Source organism: Salmo trutta, chromosome 39 (genome assembly GCF_901001165.1).
Source record: "Salmo trutta chromosome 39, fSalTru1.1, whole genome shotgun sequence".
Classification (NCBI taxonomy): domain Eukaryota; kingdom Metazoa; phylum Chordata; class Actinopteri; order Salmoniformes; family Salmonidae; genus Salmo; species Salmo trutta.
In genome coordinates this window covers 3264540-3288329 of record NC_042995.1, presented here as the reverse complement: position 1 = coordinate 3288329, position 23790 = coordinate 3264540, and the positions used below count along the sequence as shown (strand labels likewise).

Here is a 23790-nt window from a genome sequence, read left to right as displayed (position 1 = left end):
CCAGTACCGAGTCAATGATAACTAGACTATATACACAGGGACCAGTACCGAGTCAATGATAACTAGGCTATATACACATGAACCAGTACAGAGTCAATGATAACTAGACTATATACACAGGGACCAGTACCGAGTCAATGATAACTAGGCTATATACACAGGAACCAGTACCAAGTCAATGATAACTAGGCTATATACACAGGGACCAGTACCGAGTCAATGATAACTTGGCTATATACACAGGAACCAGTACAGAGTCAATGATAACTAGACTATATACACAGGGACCAGTACCGAGTCAATGATAACTAGGCTATATACACAGGAACCAGTACAGAGTCAATGATAACTAGGCTATATACACAGGAACCAGTACTGAGTCAATGATAACTAGACTATATACACAGGAACCAGTACAGAGTCAATGATAACTAGGCTATATACACAGGAACCAGTACTGAGTCAATGATAACTAGACTATATACACAGGGACCAGTACTGAGTCAATGATAACTAGGCTATATACACAGGAACCAGTACCGAGTCAATGATAACTAGGCTATATACACAGGGACCAGTACTGAGTCAATGATAACTAGACTATATACACAGGGACCAGTATTGAGTGGATGTTCAGGGGTACGAGGTCATTGAGGTAGATATGTTCATATACTGTAGGCAGGGATAAAGTGACTTGGCAACAGGATAGATAATCAACAGTAGTGTATGTGATTACAGTTAGTGCAGGCTGGCAGCAGGCTGGGACAGAGACAGAGACCGTATCTATTCTAGCACCTCCTGTTACAGAGCCAATGTTAAAGAGAGAGAGAGAGACTGTGTGTGTGTGTGTGTATGTGTGTGTGTGTGTGTGTGTGTGTGTGTGTGTGTGTGTGTGTGTGTGTGTGTGGTGTGTGTGTGTGTGTGTGTGTGTGTGTGTGTGTGTGTGTGTGTGTGTGTGTGTGTGTGTGTGTGTGTGTGTGTGCGCGTGCGTGGGTGAGGCTGTCTGTCTGTCTCTCCAAGTGCAGTGAGTACACCGAACTGCTAAATCCAAAGCCAATTTTCAGTTAAAACATATCATTCACACAGTCAGAACGGCAGGGCAAAATACCAAGACTATCTAGAACTTTCTCGCCCTTGGTCTTTCAGCAGACTGGTTCTGGTGTGGTTCTCTGTGACGTAGTCATTAACTAACCCTGGTATTCCACCCCAAAACAGCGCCGGCCCTTTAAGTGGCCTGAGAAATACTGAGAGCCAGTCTCACTTCCCCTCACATGTGGCCAGAGAGATTTTATTTATGGCTGGGACCAAAAAAGGTAGTGGAAAGAGTGATAGAGAAAGTGGGGGTGTGAGGGAGGAGAGAGTGAGTGAGTGAGTGAGTGAGTGAGTGAGTGAGTGAGTGAGTGAGTGAGTGAGTGAGTGAGTGTGAGAGAGAGAGAGAGAGAGAGCGAGAGAGATAGAGAAAGAGAGAGAGAGAGAGATAAAGAGAGAGAGAGAGAAAGAGAGAGAGAGAGAGGAAGGGAGGAGTAATGTGTGTGTGTTTGAGGATCAGAGGGAGAGATACAGTGCACACTGAAAGGAGACCTGATGAGACAGAGACTAGGGCGTCCTCAGCAGAGTTTAACTGAACTGCTCTTGTGATCATCCTCCCACCATAACACTGTGGAACACATTATTGCCTTGCCCTTTATTCCCGCCATCACTATGTTGATGTTGTCTGATTAAGATGAAATACAGACAAGCTTACAGAAATGACGTCCTCCTCACCCCTCCTCACCCTTCCTCACCCCTAGACTGACTCACCATATGGCAAAAGAATCAGCTGTGTGTGATGTGAACTAAGCTTTACTCAGCACTACTGCAGACAGACAGACAGACAGACAAAGACCTCTCTTCCATGGTCCCAGTCGTCTCCTCCGGCCCTCCCCACTAAGTCAACTCTCCCTGGGCATGTGGTGGTGGCCTGGCCCTGGTCCTGACATGGGGGTCTGGATGTCTCAGTGTCCAAACAGAGACCAACCACAGCAATGTCTGCAGAGAGATGGGAGCAGGACAGGGCAGACAGGAACAACAACAAAAGGCTGAAAAATGGTCTGGGGCAGCTAGAAAAGGGGCACTCAGCTACCCTATAAAATCATCCCCTTACCGCCTAAAATGTTTAGGTTTGTTTTCACAGGTTTATTAGTACTCAGCTTGGAACATGACGATATTCCCAGAGGATGTGATGTAAGTGTCATGTTGAGCTCCTGTGGGGCTGATTGTGTGGTGATGACAGGGGAAAGGGGATACCTAGTCAGTTGTACAACTGAATGCATTCAACCAAAATGCGTCTTCCGCATTTAACCCAGCCCCTCTGAATCAGAGAGGTGCGGGGGGCTGCCATAATAGATGTCCACGTCATCGGCATGCAGTTGTTGTTGGGGGTTAACTGCCTTGATCAAAGGCAGAACGGCAGATATTTCCACCTTGCCGGCTTGGGGATTCAAACCAGCGACCATTCAGTTACCCAACGCTCTTAACCGCTAGGCTACCTGCCACCCCTACAGACGGACACTGGCAAGGGTTTTGGCAGTTTTGTGTTCAGAAGTGGGTTAGTTTGGTTTCAGAAGTATAAAGCTTGGACAAAATGGTTCAAGTAGCTCAAAAAGTTTATTTTAGAACCCTGTGAAAAGAGTCATTTGCATATTTAGAGTCCAACAGTATTTGTGGCCGTGAGGTTTAGGTGAGGTGAATAGAGACAGGCTGTGGAAGCCTTCTGACTGACACTACCACTAATAAGAACAGATTCAGAACTAAGAGCTCTGTGTCGCTCTTCCAGGTGTGCTAGAAAGACCCTTACCACAGTCTACCCTGCACACACACATTCAGACATCTACGCAAACACACCAGCCCACACACACACACACACCCAGGCAGACAACTCAGCAAATACAGTCTGATAGTTCCCTGATGTGTCTGTCCTCACCCTTTCACACCTGTGTGTGTCCTACTTGTTTCCCCTTTTTGACTGAACGTTTCCAGTTCCAGACACTATTTAGTCTCCCAGCATGTATGAATTTGTTAAAGGTGATGCTATTGAAGTGAGTTTATCTGTGTAATACTCACGCAGCCCAGTCCAGGACAAGCATTCAATCTATGGTTCTGAAGCGTGTATATCAAATGACTTAATTTATTATTGTAGCCTGAACCCTCATCCTGTGGTAACACACAACATTTACACAACCAGGGAAGAACCAGACCCAGGGGCCTCGTCGGGGAATTCCTCCCACCTCACCTGGGGTGCCTGAGGAGGCAGGTAGAACAGACAGGCTCAGAGAGTCTAGACGGGAATGAGTAATGCTGATACCCATGGTACAGTTAATGACATTTCCCTTCACTGGTTGGGAGCGTGGCTGTACATTCCCAGCACTGGAGCTGCTCTCTACTGGGACTGTACTTCAGCTTCCTCCCAGTCTGTGTTGGACAATATTCAGGACGTGGATGATTAACTTTACTGGCTGTGTGTGTGTGTGCACGTGTGTGTGTGTGTGTGTGTGTGTGTGCACGCGCGCATGTGTATGCGCTCATGTGTGTGCATGGCTGGCATTGGGTGAACTAAGTATTTCCACCCTGGCTTTTGGTCTTAAAAGTCCATGTTAGCTCTGACTGAGAGAGGACGGGAGAGCGAGAGTAAGAGAGATGAACGTTTGCTGAGAGCTTGTAAACCTAGATTATATTCCTCCAAGGGCATTCAATGTGAAACACTTAGTAATGATGTCATTGACAAGTTTTAGGAGGCAGACAAGGCTGTAAGAGTTCCTGAGCTTCGCTGGAACATACCCTGTTCTATTGGACTTGTTCTGGAGAGGCGCAATACTGAATCCAACCCCTGTCCTTTTCACAAGCTCTGCTAAAAGAAATCAGAGCACTTTGGGGGAAACTACTTGTCATGAAAGCAGAAAATAGAAAAGAATGCTAGGAAACTAGCTATTGAATTGCCTGGTTTAGTGAGAATAATGTTTGTTGGAAACAAACACTAGTTGCAGCTTAAGAACAGCATAGCCATTCACAGTCATAGCCATTCAAATGGAGATCCATAAAATACTGATTCTGGACTTATAGTAAATGACTGTAAGTGCTCTACAATACTGTGTGTGTTCTGTGTGTATATGGTGAGTATATGAGTGTGTTTCATGTTACCTGTCCCTGTGCTCCTGGGTGTCCAATACAATGTCTAACCACTGAAAACACTGCCTTGTCCCCCCTCTCTCTCTCTATCTCACTCTCTCTCTCTCTCTCTCTCTCTCTCTATATATATATATATATATATATATCACTCTCTCTCTCTCTATCTCATTCTCTCTCTCTCTATCTCTATCTCACTCTCTCTCTCTCTCTCTATATATATATATATATATATATATCTCACTTTTTCACTCTCTATATTTATATATACACTGCGTGCACAATTATTAGGCAAGTGAGTATTCTGATCTTATCATTGTTTCTATTCACATTTTCGAACTCCAAACCATATCAACTTGAATGCTTATTGAATTTAATCATTTTCAGGTGATATGTATTTGTGTAATGAGAGAGGGTGTGGCGAAAGTGAATAACACCTTATATCAAGGTGTACATAATTATTAGGCAGCCTCATTACCTCAGGTAAAATGAGCCAAAAAAGATATTTAACTAACACTGAAAAACCAAAATTGAAAATTGCCTTTCAGACGAATGCGACACTCTTTAAATAGCTAAACTATTGAGGTGTGACCACCGGACATTCAAACGTTTTGTTGCGAATAGTCAACTGGGGTGCAAAAAACGCATGGGGAAGAAAAGGCGCAAATGAACTGCAAAAGACTTGAGAAGAATTAAACGTCAAACTACCAGGAACCCATTATCCTCCAGTGCCACCGTATTCCAGAACTGCAACCTACCTGGAGTGTTCAGAAGTACAAGGTGTCAAGTGCTCAGAGACATGGCCAAGGTCAAGAAGACTGAAACAAGACCATCACTGAATAAGATTCACAAGTTGAAGCATCAAGATTGGGTAAAGAAATACCTGAGACAGATTTTTCAAAGGTTTTATGGACAGATGAAATGAAAGTGATTCTTGATGGACCAAATAGATGGACCCGTGGCTGGATCAGTAATGGACACAGGGCACCACTTTGAGTCAGGTGCCAGCAAGGTGAAGGAGGGGTACTGGTATGGGCTGCTATCATTGAGGATGAGGTAGTTGGACCTTTTTGGGTTGAAGATGGACTGAAACTCAACTCCCAAACCTACTGCCAGTTTCTGGAAGATTCTTTCGTCAAACAGTGGTACAGGAAGAAGTCCTCAGCATTCTAGAAGGCCATGATCTTTATGCAGGACAATGCTCCATCACATACATCCAAGTACTCCACTGCTTGGCTAGCCAGCAAGGGCCTCAAAGATGCCTGAATAATGACCTGGCCCCCTTCCTCACCTGACTTAAATCCTATTGAGAACTTGTGGGCCCTTCTCAAACGTGAGATTTACAGTGATGGAAGACAATACACCTCTTTGAACAGCATTTGGGAGGCTGTGGTTGCTGCTTCAGTGAAAATTGATTGTGAACAGATCAAGAAACTGACAGACTCCATGGATGGAAGGCTCATGGCAGTTCTTGAAAATAAGGGTGGCTATATTGGTCACTGAATATTTTTGAAAGGCTAAAAATGTTATATAATTGTCATTTTGTGTTACTTATCTGTTACACTTACTCTAAAAATTGAGAATAATCAAGTGAGTTGAGAGAAATTATTTTTGTAATTTAGTTGCCTAATAATTCTGCACACTAATAGTTGCCTAATAATTGTGCACACTTATATATACTGCTCAAAAAAATAAAGGGAACACTAAAATAACACATCCTAGATCTGAATGAATGAAATCATCTTATTAAATACTTTTTTCTTTACATAGTTGAATGTGCTGACAACAAAATCACACAAAAATAATCAATGGAAATCCAATTTATCAACCCATGGAGGTCTGGATTTGGAGTCACACTCAAAATTAAAGTGGAAAACCACACTACAGGCTGATCCACCTTTGATGTAATGTCCTTAAAACAAGTCAAAATGAGGCTCAGTAGTGTGTGTGGCCTCCACGTGCCTGTATCACCTCCCTACAACGCCTGGGCATGCTCCTGATGAGGTGGCGGATGGTCTCCTGAGGGATCTCCTCCCAGACCTGGACTAAAGCATCCGCCAACTCCTGGACAGTCTGTGGTGCAACGTGGCGTTGGTGGATGGAGCGAGACATGATGTCCCAGATGTGCTCAATTGGATTCAGGTCTGGGGAACGGGCGGGCCAGTCCATAGCATCAATGCCTTCCTCTTGCAGGAACTGCTGACACACTCCAGCCACATGAGGTCTAGCATTGTCTTGCATTAGGAGGAACCCAGGGCCAACCGCACCAGCATATGGTCTCACAAGGGGTCTGAGGATCTCATCTCGGTACCTAATGGCAGTCAGGCTACCTCTGGCGAGCACATGGAGGGCTGTGCGGCCCCCAAAGAAATGCCACCCCACACCATGACTGACCCACCGCCAAACCGGTCATGCTGGAGGATGTTGCAGGCAGCAGAACGTTCTCCACGGCGTCTCCAGACTCTGTCACGTCTGTCACATGTGCTCAGTGTGAACCTGCTTCATCTGTGAAGAGCACAGGGCACCAGTGGCGAATTTGCCAATCGTGGTGTTCTCTGGCAAATGCCAAACGTCCTGCACGGTGTTGGGCTGTAAGCACAACCCCCACCTGTGGACGTCGGGCCCTCATACCACCCTCATGGAGTCTGTTTCTGACCGTTTGAGCAGACACATGCACATTTGTGGCCTGCTGGAGGTCATTTTGCAGGGCTCTGGCAGTGCTCCTCCTGCTCCTCCTTGCACAAAGGCGGAGGTAGCGGTCCTGCTGCTGGGTTGTTGCCCTCCTACGGTCTCCTCCACATCTCCTGATGTACTGGCCTGTCTCCTGGTAGCGCCTCCATGCTCTGGACACTACGCTGACAGACACAGCAAACCTTCTTGCCACAGCTCGCATTGATGTGCCATCCTGGATGAGCTGCACTACCTGAGCCACTTGTGTGGGTTGTAGACTCCGTCTCATGCTACCACTAGAGTGAAAGCACCGCCAGCATTCAAAAGTGACCAAAACATCAGCCAGGAAGCATAGGAACTGAGAAGTGGTCTGTGGTCACCACCTGCCAAACCACTCCTTTATTGGGGGTGTCTTGCTAATTGCCTATAATTTCCACCTGTTGTCTATTCCATTTGCACAACAGCATGTGAAATGTATTGTCAATCAGTGTTGCTTCCTAAGTGGACAGTTTGATTTCACAGAAGTGTGATTGACTTGGAGTTACATTGTGTTGTTTAAGTGTTCCCTTTATTTTTTTGAGCAGTGTATTTCCCTGAGAAAGACAACTCACTTTTCCTTTGTTAAACATTCAGGTTTGAGGTTCAATAACATTTTGGATTGACTGAGAGCATTGTGTTTGTTCAACAATAAAATGAATCCCGAGGAATACAATTTGCCTAACAATTGTGCACGCAGTGTATACATATATATCTCTCTCGCTCTCTCTCTCTCTCTCTCTCTATATATATATATATATATATATATACATATATATCTCACTCTCTCTCTCTATATATATATATAAATATATATATCACTCTCTCTTTCTCTCTCTCTCTTTCACTCTCTTTCACTCTCTCTCTCTTTCTCTCTCTCCATATACCGCTTTTTCAGTGAGAGATGACGAAGCAGGTATTTGTAGAGAAGGGGCCTTGTTCAAATGCACGTCCCAGACACACACCGGCATGAGTAAGAGACACACACACACACACACACACACACACACACACACACACACACACACACACACACACACACACACACACACACACACACACACACACACACATAGCAGTGTTTGACCATGTTCCCTCTCTTTCGGCCATGCTCCCATGTTGTCAGTATACAGGAAGCCATGTATCTCCTCAGTGTGAATATCATCACCTTTTCCCTCTTTCATTAAGGATGAATTAAAGTGATGGATTATGGTCAGTCACTTCCTGACCAGATAATCAATCTGCATCTGAATCAGTGGTGTGACACGAGGAACCAGCACAGACACTTTCACATGGATCCCAAATTCTGTGCATGTCTGTGAAGGGTAGTTCCAGTACGGACAAAAGGTCTATTTCTTCTCTCTGAAGGGTAAACAAGATGCAGACGTGCCCGCTCAGCTTTTCCCTTGACTTTAAACTATGAGGACAGACAGACTGGCTTGATATTCTGTCTGATGAGGCCAGTGTTTTCCCTTTTCACTCAGTGTGCATTCACTGTGACCTAACACAGACTAGACCCCGCAGGCACGATGCATCAGTGTTTGTTTAGGAGGGTGAGAAAGTGTGTGTGTGTGGGGGGGTTCAAGGAAGTCCTTGACACCTCTTGAACTCCAACAAACATGCACACACACCACAACAACACACGTTAGTGCCCCTCCTCCCATCTCCCACACCACCGGCACAGACACAACTTCGTGCAAGCACACACACACACACACACACTATGAGCCACTAGTCTTTGATCAAGTCAGCCACTTCCAGAGAGAGAGGAAACAGCACACACCTTTTAAGAGCACATCGACTCGAGCCAGCCAGGCCAGTGGTGTGAAAACACAGCCGGTTTGGTCAGCAAGCAGCACAGCGGTGACAGAGAGGTCTCTCAGCCTGACTGCTGATGCTAGTGGTTAATGTACTAATGTAAAGTCTGCTTAATGAAAGGGGAAATTATGACAAACCAGCTCTGAGGCATCACATCGCATTGGTTGGTAAAATAGAGGAAGGCCCAAAATTAGAAGAACAATTAAGAAATTGGGGTGGGTAGGCTACCCGATCTCACAGTCTCACGTCCAAATTGGACGCTCGTCCATGTTTCTCAAATGTCAAATTTCGAAGTGTTTGAGGTTAAATTTAGGCATTAACTCCTAAAGTTAAAGGTAAGGGTTAAGTTCAGGCATTAACTCTGAATGGTTATGGTTAAGGTAAGGGTTAAGGTTTAGGATAAACTTAAAACAAAACAAAACATTTTTAAACGTTCTATGGCTGGATTGAAATGTGCAACTTTTGGAATCAGAGGAGGATGTTTACGCCCATCCGCCATCCCCATCCACAACACCCCAGCAGAACCGAAACCTACTTGAAGGTAACTGCACGTACCGTAGCCCCTAGTGGCCGGTTCCCACTTCTTCCCCCAACGTCCTCAGACATGGATGGACGTTGAATACTGACTTGTATCATGGGTGACCTGGCTGAGGGTAGGGTAAGCGGGGAGGTGTTCAAGACACTGAAAGAGACACTACATCAGCCTAAAATGGTTTTAGAAAGCCTGTAACATAAGAAGCACACAAACCTTTCCTTTATTTTGGACAGTGACCCTACTCTGCAGGGAGAGGAGTTACGGTGGTCTTAAATAGCTAGTAAAAGAATGCATGGGTCAGAACAGAACATGTGTTTAGACTTTCCTCCCTCTCACTGGGCTCTTTATGTGGATGTTACCTCATCACCAAGGTGTGGGTGGAAAGGGCTGTGGAGCACGGTGTGTGTGTGTGTCTCCCTTGAGTCCCTCTGCTAGTCTTCCCATGAGTACACCTCTTCACTAACTGAAAAGCCACCTGGCTAGTGTAACTCAACACTTTCAGTCAGCGAAGCTCCATTTCCCAGTTCCAATCACTCACTCTCTCAAGTCAAGATGACCCCGTCATCCTAGAACTCCGGCGGCCCCTCTGTAACCACGGAAACGCTGCCCTTGTGGCACTGTGTTGTGGAATCTTGAGGAATGCCTGGTCAGAAGAGTCTCACTGTGTCTGACAGGGTCCTCCTCTCCCAGCCACCTCTGGCCTTCGTCACACCAAACCACTGCACGTATTTCACATCCTGTGCAGAAGTGCCGTCTTCTGTTTGCTGATCCAGCCAACAACTATGACGATGAAGGGTGAAGGTGGACTGATGAGCCCATCAATCAAATCAAATCAAAGTTTATTTGTCACGTGCGCCGAATACAACAGGTGTAGACCTTACAGTAAAATGTTTACTTACAGGCTCTAACCAATAGTGCAAAAAAGGTGTTAGGTTGCTTTTGAAGTTGCTTTTATCATTCTCGTTTTGAAAATACATTTACTGTTTTGCAAAGTGCCACTGAGTTCTGTGTCAACTGTCAACTGTTTTGTAACATTGGAACAAGAAATGCTTTCAAGTGTTTGAGATAAAACCATAATGCATAAACTGGCATGCTCTCTCTTAGAAGACTTCCTGATGCACATTTTGATTGAATACCCCGAGCCTTCTGGTTGGAGCCCCCGAGGCAGACGTGGGTGTGAGTTGTCGTGTCACCTCTCCAGCCCTTCTGTCCCTGGGCCAACTGGCAACAGGCAGGGTCAGGAAACCATAGGTTAACAACAAGGCCTCCCAGGACTACAGGCACAGGAACACGGTGAGGCTAGAAGAGAAGAAGAAGAGAGAGAGATTGATAGAACAGTTTGTCCCTAGCATGACACCATTGTTCTTTTTCAGGTTCTATGTCTCTAACTATTACCAGGACTAGGAAACTGGCCCTAAATGACTGCATAAACATATCTAAAGATGAACCAGAGACGAACCAGAGAGTGAGAATAAATTCTGATCTACCGTATCTGGGTTTCTGTCTGGGCTCAGAGTTGACGTGGTGTGAGAGTTTTGACACAGCCCAGGCTGCTTTTCAGGACTATAGAGAGAGACTAGTCATGAATCTGACATAGCGGGTTTTGGGTTACAACCTCCAGCACAGGAAATGAAGTCATACTCAGGGGAGACCAGAAGTATGTATAGGGAGTACCCTAACCCTGACCCCAGTACAGCCTAAGTTATCTCCATCGACAACCTGTCACCTGGGGGGATAGTTAACAGGGGACATGAGATTGATGCTACTGGGTTGGAGATGAGGGTTGAATGACCCAATGGGAGCTGAAGGTGATTCATCAGGAGTTTATAGGTCTATGCACGTACTACACAGAAGTTTGTTTTGATCACTTTTCTGTATTAAATGTTCTGGAATCATGCAGCCTTAAATGGCAGTTTTTCCCCTCTCCTGGTTGTTTTGGAGTTGATTCATGGGTGGAAAATATGTGATACTTTTGGCGCACACCTTTCTCAACATGTGAAAGATTCAGTGATTCACCATCCGTATTAAAAACAAGGAAGTGTTTCATTTTTTTTGTGTTTCAGAACCGGGATTTGGTGCCACGTTTGTGCCAAGTGGACACTTACAGGAACCCAACCACGGATCTGACTTACCGTACTGAAGCCACCGTCCAGACCAGACCAGACCTGGACCGTGACTAATCTCAGTTAAACCGGAAGACATCCGTTTGAGGTTTTCCCAGGTTGACAGTCCACTGCCACAACCAGGAGTCATATCATCTGTCATCTCCCGCTGTCCTCTTTTTCTTCCTCTCATTGGGAAAACATTACTTTCCTCAGCTGAGGGATTCATTAGTGTGTAATAATATTTGGGGAGAAAGTTACCTCAACCACAGACAACCAAACATGACTCATGAAAAGAGGGGTTTATTTTCTGTCGTTGAGCGTATAAAATGTGCTATTAGCATTGATTTGTTTGGTAAGGGCAGGAGGCAGACAAGAATATGCAAAGAAAAATACAAGAACACCTCTTGCTCTGTTGCTTTCTCACACGAATGATCAAACACACACACACGCACAAACAAACACACATGCAAGCGCGCACACATACACAAACACACACACATACTGAAGAGGAGAAGAGGGAAAAAACAAGTGTTGGAAGGCGGGCAAGAAAGAGAGAAGAGTGGGATGGGGAGGAGCAACAGGAGGAGGGATGGGAGGAGCAACAGGAGGAGGGATGGGGAGGAGCAACAGGAGGAGGGATGGGGAGGAGCAACAGGAGGAGGGATGGGGAGGAGCAACAGGAGGAGGGATGGGAGGAGCAACAGGAGGAGGGATGGGGAGGAGCAACAGGAGGAGGGATGGGGAGGAGCAACAGGAGGAGGGATGGGGAGGAGCAACAGGAGGAGGGATGGGGAGGAGCAACAGGAGGAGGGATGGGGAGGAGCAACAGGAGGAGGGATGGGGAGGAGAAACAGGAGGAGGGATGGGATGATGGAGGGAGGAAGGGAGGGTGATGTTTCACAATTCATAACATCTCAAATGTACTGATAGAACTGTATACAATAACTCAACAGAATGAGCCAATATCAAAACAGTTCTCCATCAAAATAATGTTTGGATAATTGCTCTTACGCAATCAACATAAATGTAGCTAATAGCACTAAAACTGTTTCTGTTTCATGTGTAGATAAGATGAAAACTGTTGGGATCCTCCCTAACAGTGAACCAGTCTGGGTGGATTAGGGTCAACTCTTTCCCTCTTCACAGTGATGGAACGTAGGGGTGAGCTGTCAGTAACCCCCCCATCCCCCATCGACCTACCAAAACATGTCATTCTTAAGTCCAAACAGAAATGAGACTGCAATCTTGCGGGCTTAGTTTTTTCGTTTAACGCTTGAATTGCCAACGTTTGATAGCTAAGTCATTGTGTGTCACATTGACTGTTCAGTAAAGGACCAGTTTAGCATGATTAGCCTATCAACATTAGGCTGTCATTATTATTAGGCCTATAAATTGAAGTTTGTCTGAGTGTAGTTCACCCAAATTACACATTGGTGTCCTTACCCTGTAAGCAGTCTATTTCCGATTTAACGGATTCGATTCATATCAATTTGGTAAAATATGTCAAATAAATAACTCCGGTTGATTTTGTAGTAGGCCTATTTATCCAGCCTGGCCTCAATGATGTAACATAGTAAATGTAAATCTGTGATGCTTTAATGAGTATGATGTGTTATGTTTTGTATGGTTACATAAGACAGAAGGTTACTTGAGCCAAAAACAAAAGGAGGAATGTCTCTACTTTGCAACTACTTAGCAGGTTAGCTAACCCTTCCCCTAACCTTAACTCCTAACCCTAACCTTAACTCCTAGCCCTAACCCCTAACCCTAACCTTAACCCTTACCTTAACCCTAACCCTAACCCTAGCTAACGTTAGCCATGTAGCTAATGTTAGCCACGACAAATTGGAATTCGTAACATATTGTATGAATTGCAATTCGTAACATATCATATGAATTGTAATTCATAACATATCCTACAAAATGGATGATGGACATCCACAAATGAAAATATACCATACTAAATGTAACATTTACTCATTTGAGTTTCACAGGTTTACTTGTTACTGTGTTATGTCTACCTCTGAGTCCAGGTTGCACAGTCCAGCCCAGCCTCAGGATGTTAGTGCTGTACTCTGTGAGGTCTTCATTCTTGGTCTGGGTCTGCGGTTTAGCATGGTTGGTAAGTGACTAGTCTGTGTTGATCCCCTGGACCCAGACGCACATTGCCCCTCCCCTCAAACAGTGTCTTTGTGCTCACATATAAAAACGGTCTGCATCCCTCCAGTCGGTCTATCGCATCGGCTGCAGGAAAGGCGGTCAAAGTAGCCGCTGGGAGAAGCAGCACGGGGTAATATTTGGAAAGCAAGGAGAGAGAATACTATCCGCTCCTGACGGTCAACTTCACCGCACCTGGATCATTCTTATTTTTACTTAGGACATAACTGGAAACGTAAAAGTGTCTTCTTTTTTTTCTTCCTCTTAAATTGACCAAAATGACTGGTAGCCCAGTGACAGGGCTGCTGGTTGCGCTGTGCGTAAGCAGCGCGGTACATTGTATGCCAAAGAACCAAGGGAAAAACAAGAGACAAGCTCAGGAACAAGTTTACCCCGAACTCGCAGACACAGTACCCCTGGCTCAAGGTATGTAGACTTGCTCTTAATGTCCTATTTTGCCCCTTAGATAAAGCATTTGAATGCATCTTGAACCCACAGCTTATAATTAGCAATTGTAGTTACAATTCCATTTATGAAGGACATCTAAGATAAAAAAAATTAAATCACTACTGTACATGTATTGAATATGGGTGTTCAGCTAACCTATCATGCGCCGAATTTGCTCAGGACTCATGGCTCTTTTGTGTGTGTCTCCATCATCTTTCAGGCTGCGATGAGAACGGACATTCTTACAGACTAAACGATCAATGGGAGAAGGCTTACCGTGGGAGTACACTGCTTTGTACCTGCAACGGAGCGGCAGGGATCAAATGTAAAACAAAACCCCAAGGTGAGCTGGAGCATCAGACTTGAATGTATAATGAAGTAGGCAATTTCTTTAGTGTTTTTGCATCCGTGCGTTCCAGAGTGCGTTCCCTTTTTGGCACTTTTGCCATTGCGCACAGAAGTCGCTTCGTTTATCTCAAAAGTAAGTCGCTTCGTTTATCTCAAACGTTTAGGCCACATGTTGAAAGTCTTCTCTGGTGCCTTCTGCAGGGGAGGAGACCTGCTATGACAAATACAACGACCAGACGTACTCTGTGGGTGCGACCTACGAGAGGGCGAAGGACGGCATGATGTGGGACTGCACCTGCATCGGTTCTGCCCGCGGCAAAATCAGCTGCACAATCGGAAGTGAGTTGCCCTTCCCGCCAACCCGTATAGTATTATTTGTGTACTTATGTAGAACGTTAGTGTTTATGAATAATGATGTTTGGTCTTTTCGTTTCCAGACCGCTGCCACGAGGGAGGCAGATCCTATAAAATCGGGGACACTTGGAGAAGGCCCCACGAGACCGGCGACTACATGCTGGATTGCGTCTGTCTGGGAAACGGCAAGGGAGAGTGGACCTGCAAACCCGTGTGTGAGTGTCTGTCTGTCTGTCTGAGGACCTGTAACCCGTGTGTGAGTGTCTGTCTGTCTGTCTGTCTGAGGACCTGTAAACCCGTGTGTGAGTGTCTGTCTGTCTGAGGACCTGCAAACCTGTGTGTGAGTGTCTGTCTGTCTGAGGACCTGTAAACCCGTGTGTGAGTGTCTGTCTGTCTGTCTGAGGACCTGTAACCCGTGTGTGAGTGTCTGTCTGTCTGTCTGAGGACCTGTAACCCGTGTGTGAGTGTCTGTCTGTCTGTCTGAGGACCTGCAAACCCCTGTGTGAGTGTCTGTCTGTCTGTCTGAGGACCTGTAAACCCCTGTGTGAGTGTCTGTCTGTCTGTCTGAGGACCTGCAAACCCGTGTGTGAGTGTCTGTCTGTCTGAGGACCTGTAAACCCGTGTGTGAGTGTCTGTCTGTCTGTCTGAGGACCTGCAAACCCGTGTGTGAGTGTCTGTCTGTCTGTCTGAGGACCTGCAAACCCGTGTGTGAGTGTCTGTCTGTCTGTCTGAGGACCTGTAAACCCGTGTGTGAGTGTCTGTCTGTCTGTCTGAGGACCTGTAACCCGTGTGTGAGTGTCTGTCTGTCTGTCTGAGGACCTGTAACCCGTGTGTGAGTGTCTGTCTGTCTGAGGACCTGCAAACCCGTGTGTGAGTGTCTGTCTGTCTGTCTGAGGACCTGCAAACCCCTGTGTGAGTGTCTGTCTGTCTGTCTGAGGACCTGTAAACCCGTGTGTGAGTGTCTGTCTGTCTGTCTGAGGACCTGCAAACCCGTGTGTGAGTGTCTGTCTGTCTGAGGACCTGCAAACCCGTGTGTGAGTGTCTGTCTGTCTGAGGACCTGTAAACCCGTGTGTGAGTGTCTGTCTGTCTGAGGACCTGTAAACCCGTGTGTGAGTGTCTGTCTGTCTGAGGACCTGTAAACCCGTGTGTGAGTGTCTGTCTGTCTGTCTGAGGACCTGTAACCCGTGTGTGAGTGTCTGTCTGTCTGAGGACCTGTAACCCGTGTGTGTCTGTCTGTCTGTCTGTCTGTCTGTCTGAGGACCTGTAAACCCGTGTGTGAGTGTCTGTCTGTCTGTCTGAGGACCTGTAACCCGTGTGTGAGTGTCTGTCTGTCTGTCTGAGGACCTGCAAACCCGTGTGTGAGTGTCTGTCTGTCTGTCTGAGGACCTGTAAACCCGTGTGTGAGTGTCTGTCTGTCTGAGGACCTGTTAACCCGTGTGTGAGTGTCTGTCTGTCTGTCTGAGGACCTGTAAACCCGTGTGTGAGTGTCTGTCTGTCTGTCTGAGGACCTGTAACCCGTGTGTGAGTGTCTGTCTGTCTGAGGACCTGCAAACCCGTGTGTGAGTGTCTGTCTGTCTGTCTGAGGACCTGTAAACCCGTGTGTGAGTGTCTGTCTGTCTGAGGACCTGCAAACCTGTGTGTGAGTGTCTGTCTGTCTGAGGACCTGTAAACCCGTGTGTGAGTGTCTGTCTGTCTGTCTGAGGACCTGTAACCCGTGTGTGAGTGTCTGTCTGTCTGTCTGAGGACCTGTAACCCGTGTGTGAGTGTCTGTCTGTCTGTCTGAGGACCTGCAAACCCCTGTGTGAGTGTCTGTCTGTCTGTCTGAGGACCTGTAAACCCCTGTGTGAGTGTCTGTCTGTCTGTCTGAGGACCTGCAAACCCGTGTGTGAGTGTCTGTCTGTCTGAGGACCTGTAAACCCGTGTGTGAGTGTCTGTCTGTCTGTCTGAGGACCTGCAAACCCGTGTGTGAGTGTCTGTCTGTCTGTCTGAGGACCTGCAAACCCGTGTGTGAGTGTCTGTCTGTCTGTCTGAGGACCTGTAAACCCGTGTGTGAGTGTCTGTCTGTCTGTCTGAGGACCTGTAACCCGTGTGTGAGTGTCTGTCTGTCTGTCTGAGGACCTGTAACCCGTGTGTGAGTGTCTGTCTGTCTGAGGACCTGCAAACCCGTGTGTGAGTGTCTGTCTGTCTGTCTGAGGACCTGCAAACCCCTGTGTGAGTGTCTGTCTGTCTGTCTGAGGACCTGTAAACCCGTGTGTGAGTGTCTGTCTGTCTGTCTGAGGACCTGCAAACCCGTGTGTGAGTGTCTGTCTGTCTGAGGACCTGCAAACCCGTGTGTGAGTGTCTGTCTGTCTGAGGACCTGTAAACCCGTGTGTGAGTGTCTGTCTGTCTGAGGACCTGTAAACCCGTGTGTGAGTGTCTGTCTGTCTGAGGACCTGTAAACCCGTGTGTGAGTGTCTGTCTGTCTGTCTGAGGACCTGTAACCCGTGTGTGAGTGTCTGTCTGTCTGAGGACCTGTAACCCGTGTGTGTCTGTCTGTCTGTCTGTCTGTCTGTCTGTCTGTCTGAGGACCTGTAAACCCGTGTGTGAGTGTCTGTCTGTCTGTCTGAGGACCTGTAACCCGTGTGTGAGTGTCTGTCTGTCTGTCTGAGGACCTGTAACCCGTGTGTGAGTGTCTGTCTGTCTGTCTGAGGACCTGTAAACCCGTGTGTGAGTGTCTGTCTGTCTGAGGACCTGTAAACACGTGTGTGAGTGTCTGTCTGTCTGTCTGAGGACCTGTAAACCCGTGTGTGAGTGTCTGTCTGTCTGAGGACCTGTAACCCGTGTGTGAGTGTCTGTCTGTCTGAGGACCTGTAACCCGTGTGTGTGTCTGTCTGTCTGTCTGAGGACCTGTAAACCCGTGTGTGAGTGTCTGTCTGTCTGTCTGTCTGAGGACCTGTAAACCCGTGTGTGAGTGTCTGTCTATCTGTCTGAGGACCTGTAACCCGTGTGTGAGTGTCTGTCTGTCTGTCTGAGGACCTGTAAACCCGTGTGTTAGTGTCTGTCTGTCTGTCTGTCTGTCTGTCTGTCTGTCTGAGGACCTGTAAACCCGTGTGTGAGTGTCTGTCTGTCTGTCTGAGGACCTGTAAACCCGTGTGTGAGTGTCTATCTGTCTGAGTCCTTGGAGTAGAAGAGAGACTAGATGTAATCTGAAAGGAATGAATGTGTGGCCTGTGGGTTGTTGGGATAAATGTTTAATATGGGGATGTCCTTAAACCAATCAAACTGCAGTTCAAAGTCCTTCTTTGAGTCATTTATTGGAAATAGCGCTAGATGTCGTTGTAAATATTTGAAGGTCATAACAGTCATCTCTATACCAAACGTTGCACCAAAACTATTGATTTAGCTCAGCTTAGTGTTTTCATGGACAGTTAGGTGAGGTGACTCATATGGTGGTAGGCCCTAATGGTGAAGATGATTTGGTGATAATGTAGGCATGGTTTTGGAATTAGAAATATATCTTCTGTAATCAGAAATATGTCATGTGTATCTGAGACTTTTATTATGGCATTACCATTTAGATTGTTTGTTGGGACTCTTATTCTGGAAGAGATGGAGAGGTGCACACTGTCAAAGTAAATCTTATTCTGAAAATACCTTTCCAAGATTCACCTGCGCGAGGAGGATTCACAGGAGAGATGTGTGACAGAGAAGGGAAGTGATGGTAACGTTTGTGCTGCTTAACGTATAGAAAATAACTTGATAGTAACTCCATCATCAAACCCACAGGCCCTTTGGAGAAGGTGATGGATAATTAAGTTCAAATAATTAGGTTACAATAATAACAACAACATTTTGGAACTTGTTTTTGTGCAGCGGAGCGTTGCTATGACAACGCGGGCGGAGCGTCCTACGTGGTGGGGCAGACCTGGGAGAAGCCGTACCAAGGCTGGATGATGGTCGACTGCACCTGTCTGGGGGAGGGCAACGGACGCATCACCTGTACCTCTAGGAGTAAGTACACACACGCAAGCACATGCATACACACTCATGTAAACGCAAACACACTTAAACACACACACACTCATCATTCCTTTCCTTATTTCTTTAGATCGTTGTAATGACCAGGACACCAAGACCTCCTACCGCATCGGAGACACATGGACCAAGACAGATGCTAACAGTCACCAACTCCAGTGTCTGTGTACAGGAAATGGCAGAGGAGAGTGGAAGTGCGAGAGACACTCTGCCACTACTGGTGAGTCGGCCCTCTTGTGTTTTACACACACTCTTTGTAAAAGATTACAAGATTACCGCGGTCTAAGGCACTGCATCTCAGTGCAAGAGGCGTCATTACAGTCCCTGGTTCGAATCCAGGCTGTATCACATCCGGCCTTGATTGGGAGTGCCATAGGGCGTCGCACAATTGGCCCAGCGTCGTCCAGGGTAGGCCGTCATTGTAAATAAGAATTTGTTCTTAACTGACTTGCCTGGTAAAATAAAATAAAAAATATATATATATATATTTAAATGCATAAATAATTAAATGAACAGGTTATACACTGATATAGAGGTTATAAATTAATATATAGGTAACAGAGGAGGCTGGTGAGAGGAGGACGGCTCCTCGTGAATGGAATGGTATCAAACCCATTCCATGAATTCAGTTCCAGCAACTACAATGAGCCCGTCCTCCCCAATGAAGTTACCACCAGCCGCTTGGGATAGGTAAATACATGTCTCTTTGTCTTCTGGTGCACAGGCACAGGTGTTAGTACAGGAATAGGTGTAGGAACAGGTACAGGAAGTACTCGTGTGACCATCCAGACGGAGCTCCACCAGCCCTCCACCCTCCCCGAACCCCCCCAGGAGGGGGCTTGTCGCACGGACTCGGGCGCCACCTTCCACGTGGGCATGCGCTGGATCAGGACCCAGGGCAGCAAGCAGATGCTGTGTACCTGCCAGGGTACTGGGGCCGTCAGCTGTGAGGAGAAGGGTGAGTCTTAACTCAGACTATTACTTCAACCTGTCTCACCTCATCTAACCTGGTCTCAACCTGTCTCACCTCATCTAACCTGGTCTCAACCTGTCTCACCTCATCTAACCTGGTCTAAACCTGTCTCACCTGATCTAACCTGGTCTAAACCCATCTCACCTTATCTAACCTGGTCTAAAACTGTCTCACCTTCTCCCCCCCCAGAGGGCCAGAGCCAGGTGTACGGTGGGAACTCAGAAGGCCAGGCCTGTGTGTTCCCCTTTGTGTTCATGGATAAGACCTACTACTCCTGTACCTCAGAGGGACGTACTGATGGACAGCTGTGGTGCAGCACCACCTCTGACTACCATAGAGACCAGCAGTACTCCTTCTGTACCGAGAAGAACTGTGAGTCTGGGAGGGAGGGAGGTGGATGGATGGGAGGGAGGGAGGTAGATGGATGGGAGGGAGGTGGATGGATGGGAGGGAGGTGGATGGGTGGGAGGGAGGTGGATGGATGGGAGGGAGGGAGATGGGAGGGAGGGAGGGAGGGAGGTGGATGGATGGATGGATGGGAGGGAGGTGGATGGATGGATGGATGGATGGGAGGGAGGGAGGGAGGGAGGGAGGGAGGGAGGGAGGGAGGGAGGGAGGGAGGGAGGGAGGGAGGGAGGGAGGGAGGGAGGGAGGGAGGTGGATGGATGGATGGATGGATGGGTGGGAGTGAGGTGGATGGATGGGTGGGTGGATAGATGGATGGATAGACTTATACTGTAGCTAGCTAGACAGCTAGATAGGTAGATAGATCGATAGCAGCATATCTAACTGGTGAATGTTTGATCTGCTCTGTAGCCCTGGTGTCGACCCGAGGGGGTAACTCCAATGGTGCCCTGTGCCAGTTCCCCTTCCTCTACAACGGGCGTAACTACACTGACTGTACCGCCGATGGGCGCCGTGACGGCATGAGGTGGTGCGGTACCACAACCAACTACGAAGGAGAGCAGCGCTACGGATTCTGCCCCATGGCTGGTGAGTGTGTGTGTGATTTGTCAATTCACATGTCTCTTCCTGTCTCAGGCCCTCACACCAAACAATAAACAATCACAGTAGCAGTCAGGTATATTGACTAGCTCATCTTCGGCGGCATGCAAACAAAACTATTGTTAGGTAAAATCCCTCTTTTAAAAGGTCATTCAGGCTCTGTTTGGTGGGCGTGGGAAGGTCTGGTGGGCTACTGTCTTCAACGTTCACTGAAATCCTCTATTTGACAGAGGTCTTATCAAGATAAATGTACTAGGCTTGTCTTCATCCGTCTGATGTTGCCCTTACAGATGGTAATAATGACTGTTTAACTGAATGGGTCACTTACGGTCTACAGAGCCGTTAGAGGTTCAATGGGCAGTTAATGAGTTGGTCTTTAAAAGCTATTAAGTGAGGGGGAACAGACATGAAGAGGGCTGAGTAATGCCTCTATAGGAGCCTGTTAGATTGATTATGAATGAAGGGGAACAGTCATGAAGAGGGCTGAGTAATGCCTCTATAGGAGCCTGTTAGATTGATTATGAATGAAGGGGAACAGTCATGAAGAGGGCTGAGTAATGCCTCTATAGGAGCCTGTTAGATTGATTATGAATGAAGGGGAACAGTCATGAAGAGGGCTGAGTAATGCCTCTATAGGAGCCTGTTAGATTGATTATGAATGAAGGGGAACAGTCATGAAGAGGGCTGAGTAATGCCTCTATAGGAGCCTGTTAGATTGATTATGAATGAAGGGGAACAGTCATGAAGAGGGCTGAGTAATGCCTCTATAGGAGCCTGTTAGATTGATTATGAATGAAGGGGAACAGTCATGAAGAGGGCTGAGTAATGCCTCTATAGGAGCCTGTTAGATTGATTATGAATGAAGGGGAACAGTCATGAAGAGGGCTGAGTAATGCCTCTATAGGAGCCTGTTAGATTGATTATGAATGAAGGGGAACAGTCATGAAGAGGGCTGAGTAATGCCTCTATAGGAGCCTGTTAGATTGATTATGAATGAAGGGGAACAGTCATGAAGAGGGCTGAGTAATGCCTCTATAGGAGCCTGTTAGATTGATTATGAATGAAGGGGAACAGTCATGAAGAGGGCTGAGTAATGCCTCTATAGGAGCCTGTTAGATTGATTATGAATGAAGGGGAACAGTCATGAAGAGGGCTGAGTAATGCCTCTATAGGAGCCTGTTAGATTGATTATGAATGAAGGGGAACAGTCATGAAGAGGGCTGAGTAATGCCTCTATAGGAGCCTGTTAGATTGATTATGAATGAAGGGGAACAGACATGAAGAGGGCTGAGTAATGCCTCTATAGGAGCCTGTTAGATTGATTATGAATGAAGGGGAACAGACATGAAGAGGGCTGAGTAATGCCTCTATAGGAGCCTGTTAGATTGATTATGAATGAAGGGGAACAGTCATGAAGAGGGCTGAGTAATGCCTCTATAGGAGCCTGTTAGATTGATTATGAATGAAGGGGAACAGACATGAAGAGGGCTGAGTAATGCCTCTATAGGAGCCTGTTAGATTGATTATGAATGAAGGGGAACAGTCATGAAGAGGGCTGAGTAATGCCTCTATAGGAGCCTGTTAGATTGATTATGAATGAAGGGGGAACAGACATGAAGAGGGCTGAGTAATGCCTCTATAGGAGCCTGTTAGATTGATTATGAATGAAGGGGAACAGTCATGAAGAGGGCTGAGTAATGCCTCTATAGGAGCCTGTTAGATTGATTATGAATGAAGGGGAACAGTCATGAAGAGGGCTGAGTAATGCCTATAGGAGCCTGTTAGATTGATTATGAATGAAGGGGAACAGACATGAAGAGGGCTGAGTAATGCCTCTATAGGAGCCTGTTAGATTGATTATGAATGAAGGGGAACAGTCATGAAGAGGGCTGAGTAATGCCTCTATAGGAGCCTGTTAGATTGATTATGAATGAAGGGGAACAGTCATGAAGAGGGCTGAGTAATGCCTCTATAGGAGCCTGTTAGATTGATTATGAATGAAGGGGAACAGTCATGAAGAGGGCTGAGTAATGCCTCTATAGGAGCCTGTTAGATTGATTATGAATGAAGGGGAACAGTCATGAAGAGGGCTGAGTAATGCCTCTATAGGAGCCTGTTAGATTGATTATGAATGAAGGGGAACAGTCATGAAGAGGGCTGAGTAATGCCTCTATAGGAGCCTGTTAGATTGATTATGAATGAAGGGGAACAGTCATGAAGAGGGCTGAGTAATGCCTCTATAGGAGCCTGTTAGATTGATTATGAATGAAGGGGAACAGTCATGAAGAGGGCTGAGTAATGCCTCTGTAGGAGCCTGTTAGATTGATTATGAATGAAGGGGAACAGTCATGAAGAGGGCTGAGTAATGCCTCTATAGGAGCCTGTTAGATTGATTATGAATGAAGGGGAACAGTCATGAAGAGGGCTGAGTAATGCCTATAGGAGCCTGTTAGATTGATTATGAATGAAGGGGAACAGTCATGAAGAGGGCTGAGTAATGCCTCTATAGGAGCCTGTTAGATTGATTATGAATGAAGGGGAACAGTCATGAAGAGGGCTGAGTAATGCCTCTATAGGAGCCTGTTAGATTGATTATGAATGAAGGGGAACAGTCATGAAGAGGGCTGAGTAATGCCTCTATAGGAGCCTGTTAGATTGATTATGAATGAAGGGGAACAGACATGAAGAGGGCTGAGTAATGCCTCTATAGGAGCCTGTTAGATTGATTATGAATGAAGGGGGAACAGTCATGAAGAGGGCTGAGTAATGCCTCTATAGGAGCCTGTTAGATTGATTATGAATGAAGGGGAACAGACATGAAGAGGGCTGAGTAATGCCTCTATAGGAGCCTGTTAGATTGATTATGAATGAAGGGGAACAGTCATGAAGAGGGCTGAGTAATGCCTCTATAGGAGCCTGTTAGATTGATTATGAATGAAGGGGAACAGTCATGAAGAGGGCTGAGTAATGCCTCTATAGGAGCCTGTTAGATTGATTATGAATGAAGGGGAACAGTCATGAAGAGGGCTGAGTAATGCCTCTATAGGAGCCTGTTAGATTGATTATGAATGAAGGGGAACAGTCATGAAGAGGGCTGAGTAATGCCTCTATAGGAGCCTGTTAGATTGATTATGAATGAAGGGGAACAGTCATGAAGAGGGCTGA

The 23790-nt window shown here is 46.5% G+C and overlaps 1 protein-coding gene and 1 long non-coding RNA gene across 5 annotated transcripts in view; both read left to right on the top strand.

Annotated features, from left to right (window-relative positions):
- Positions 1-7762: 7762 nt before the first annotated feature.
- On the top strand, positions 7763-11919 carry LOC115179280 (uncharacterized). Its single transcript, XR_003872879.1, has 3 exons — positions 7763-7840; positions 10325-10513; positions 11284-11919. It is a non-coding gene; the product is annotated as an uncharacterized LOC115179280 (long non-coding RNA).
- Positions 11920-13545: 1626 nt separating this feature from the next.
- LOC115179279 (fibronectin) overlaps positions 13546-23790 on the top strand; it is a 38864-nt gene continuing 28619 nt past the window's right edge. For all 4 annotated transcript variants that reach the window (XM_029740660.1, XM_029740657.1, XM_029740659.1 and 1 more), the window contains exons 1-9: positions 13546-13908; positions 14150-14272; positions 14479-14616; positions 14715-14846; positions 18486-18623; positions 18721-18867; positions 19372-19605; positions 19810-19992; positions 20437-20613. In XM_029740660.1, coding sequence (XP_029596520.1) covers positions 13761-13908; positions 14150-14272; positions 14479-14616; positions 14715-14846; positions 18486-18623; positions 18721-18867; positions 19372-19605; positions 19810-19992; positions 20437-20613 — 1420 coding nt within the window. In that variant the 5' untranslated portion in view covers positions 13546-13760. The remainder of the gene's footprint in view (positions 13909-14149; positions 14273-14478; positions 14617-14714; positions 14847-18485; positions 18624-18720; positions 18868-19371; positions 19606-19809; positions 19993-20436; positions 20614-23790) is intronic.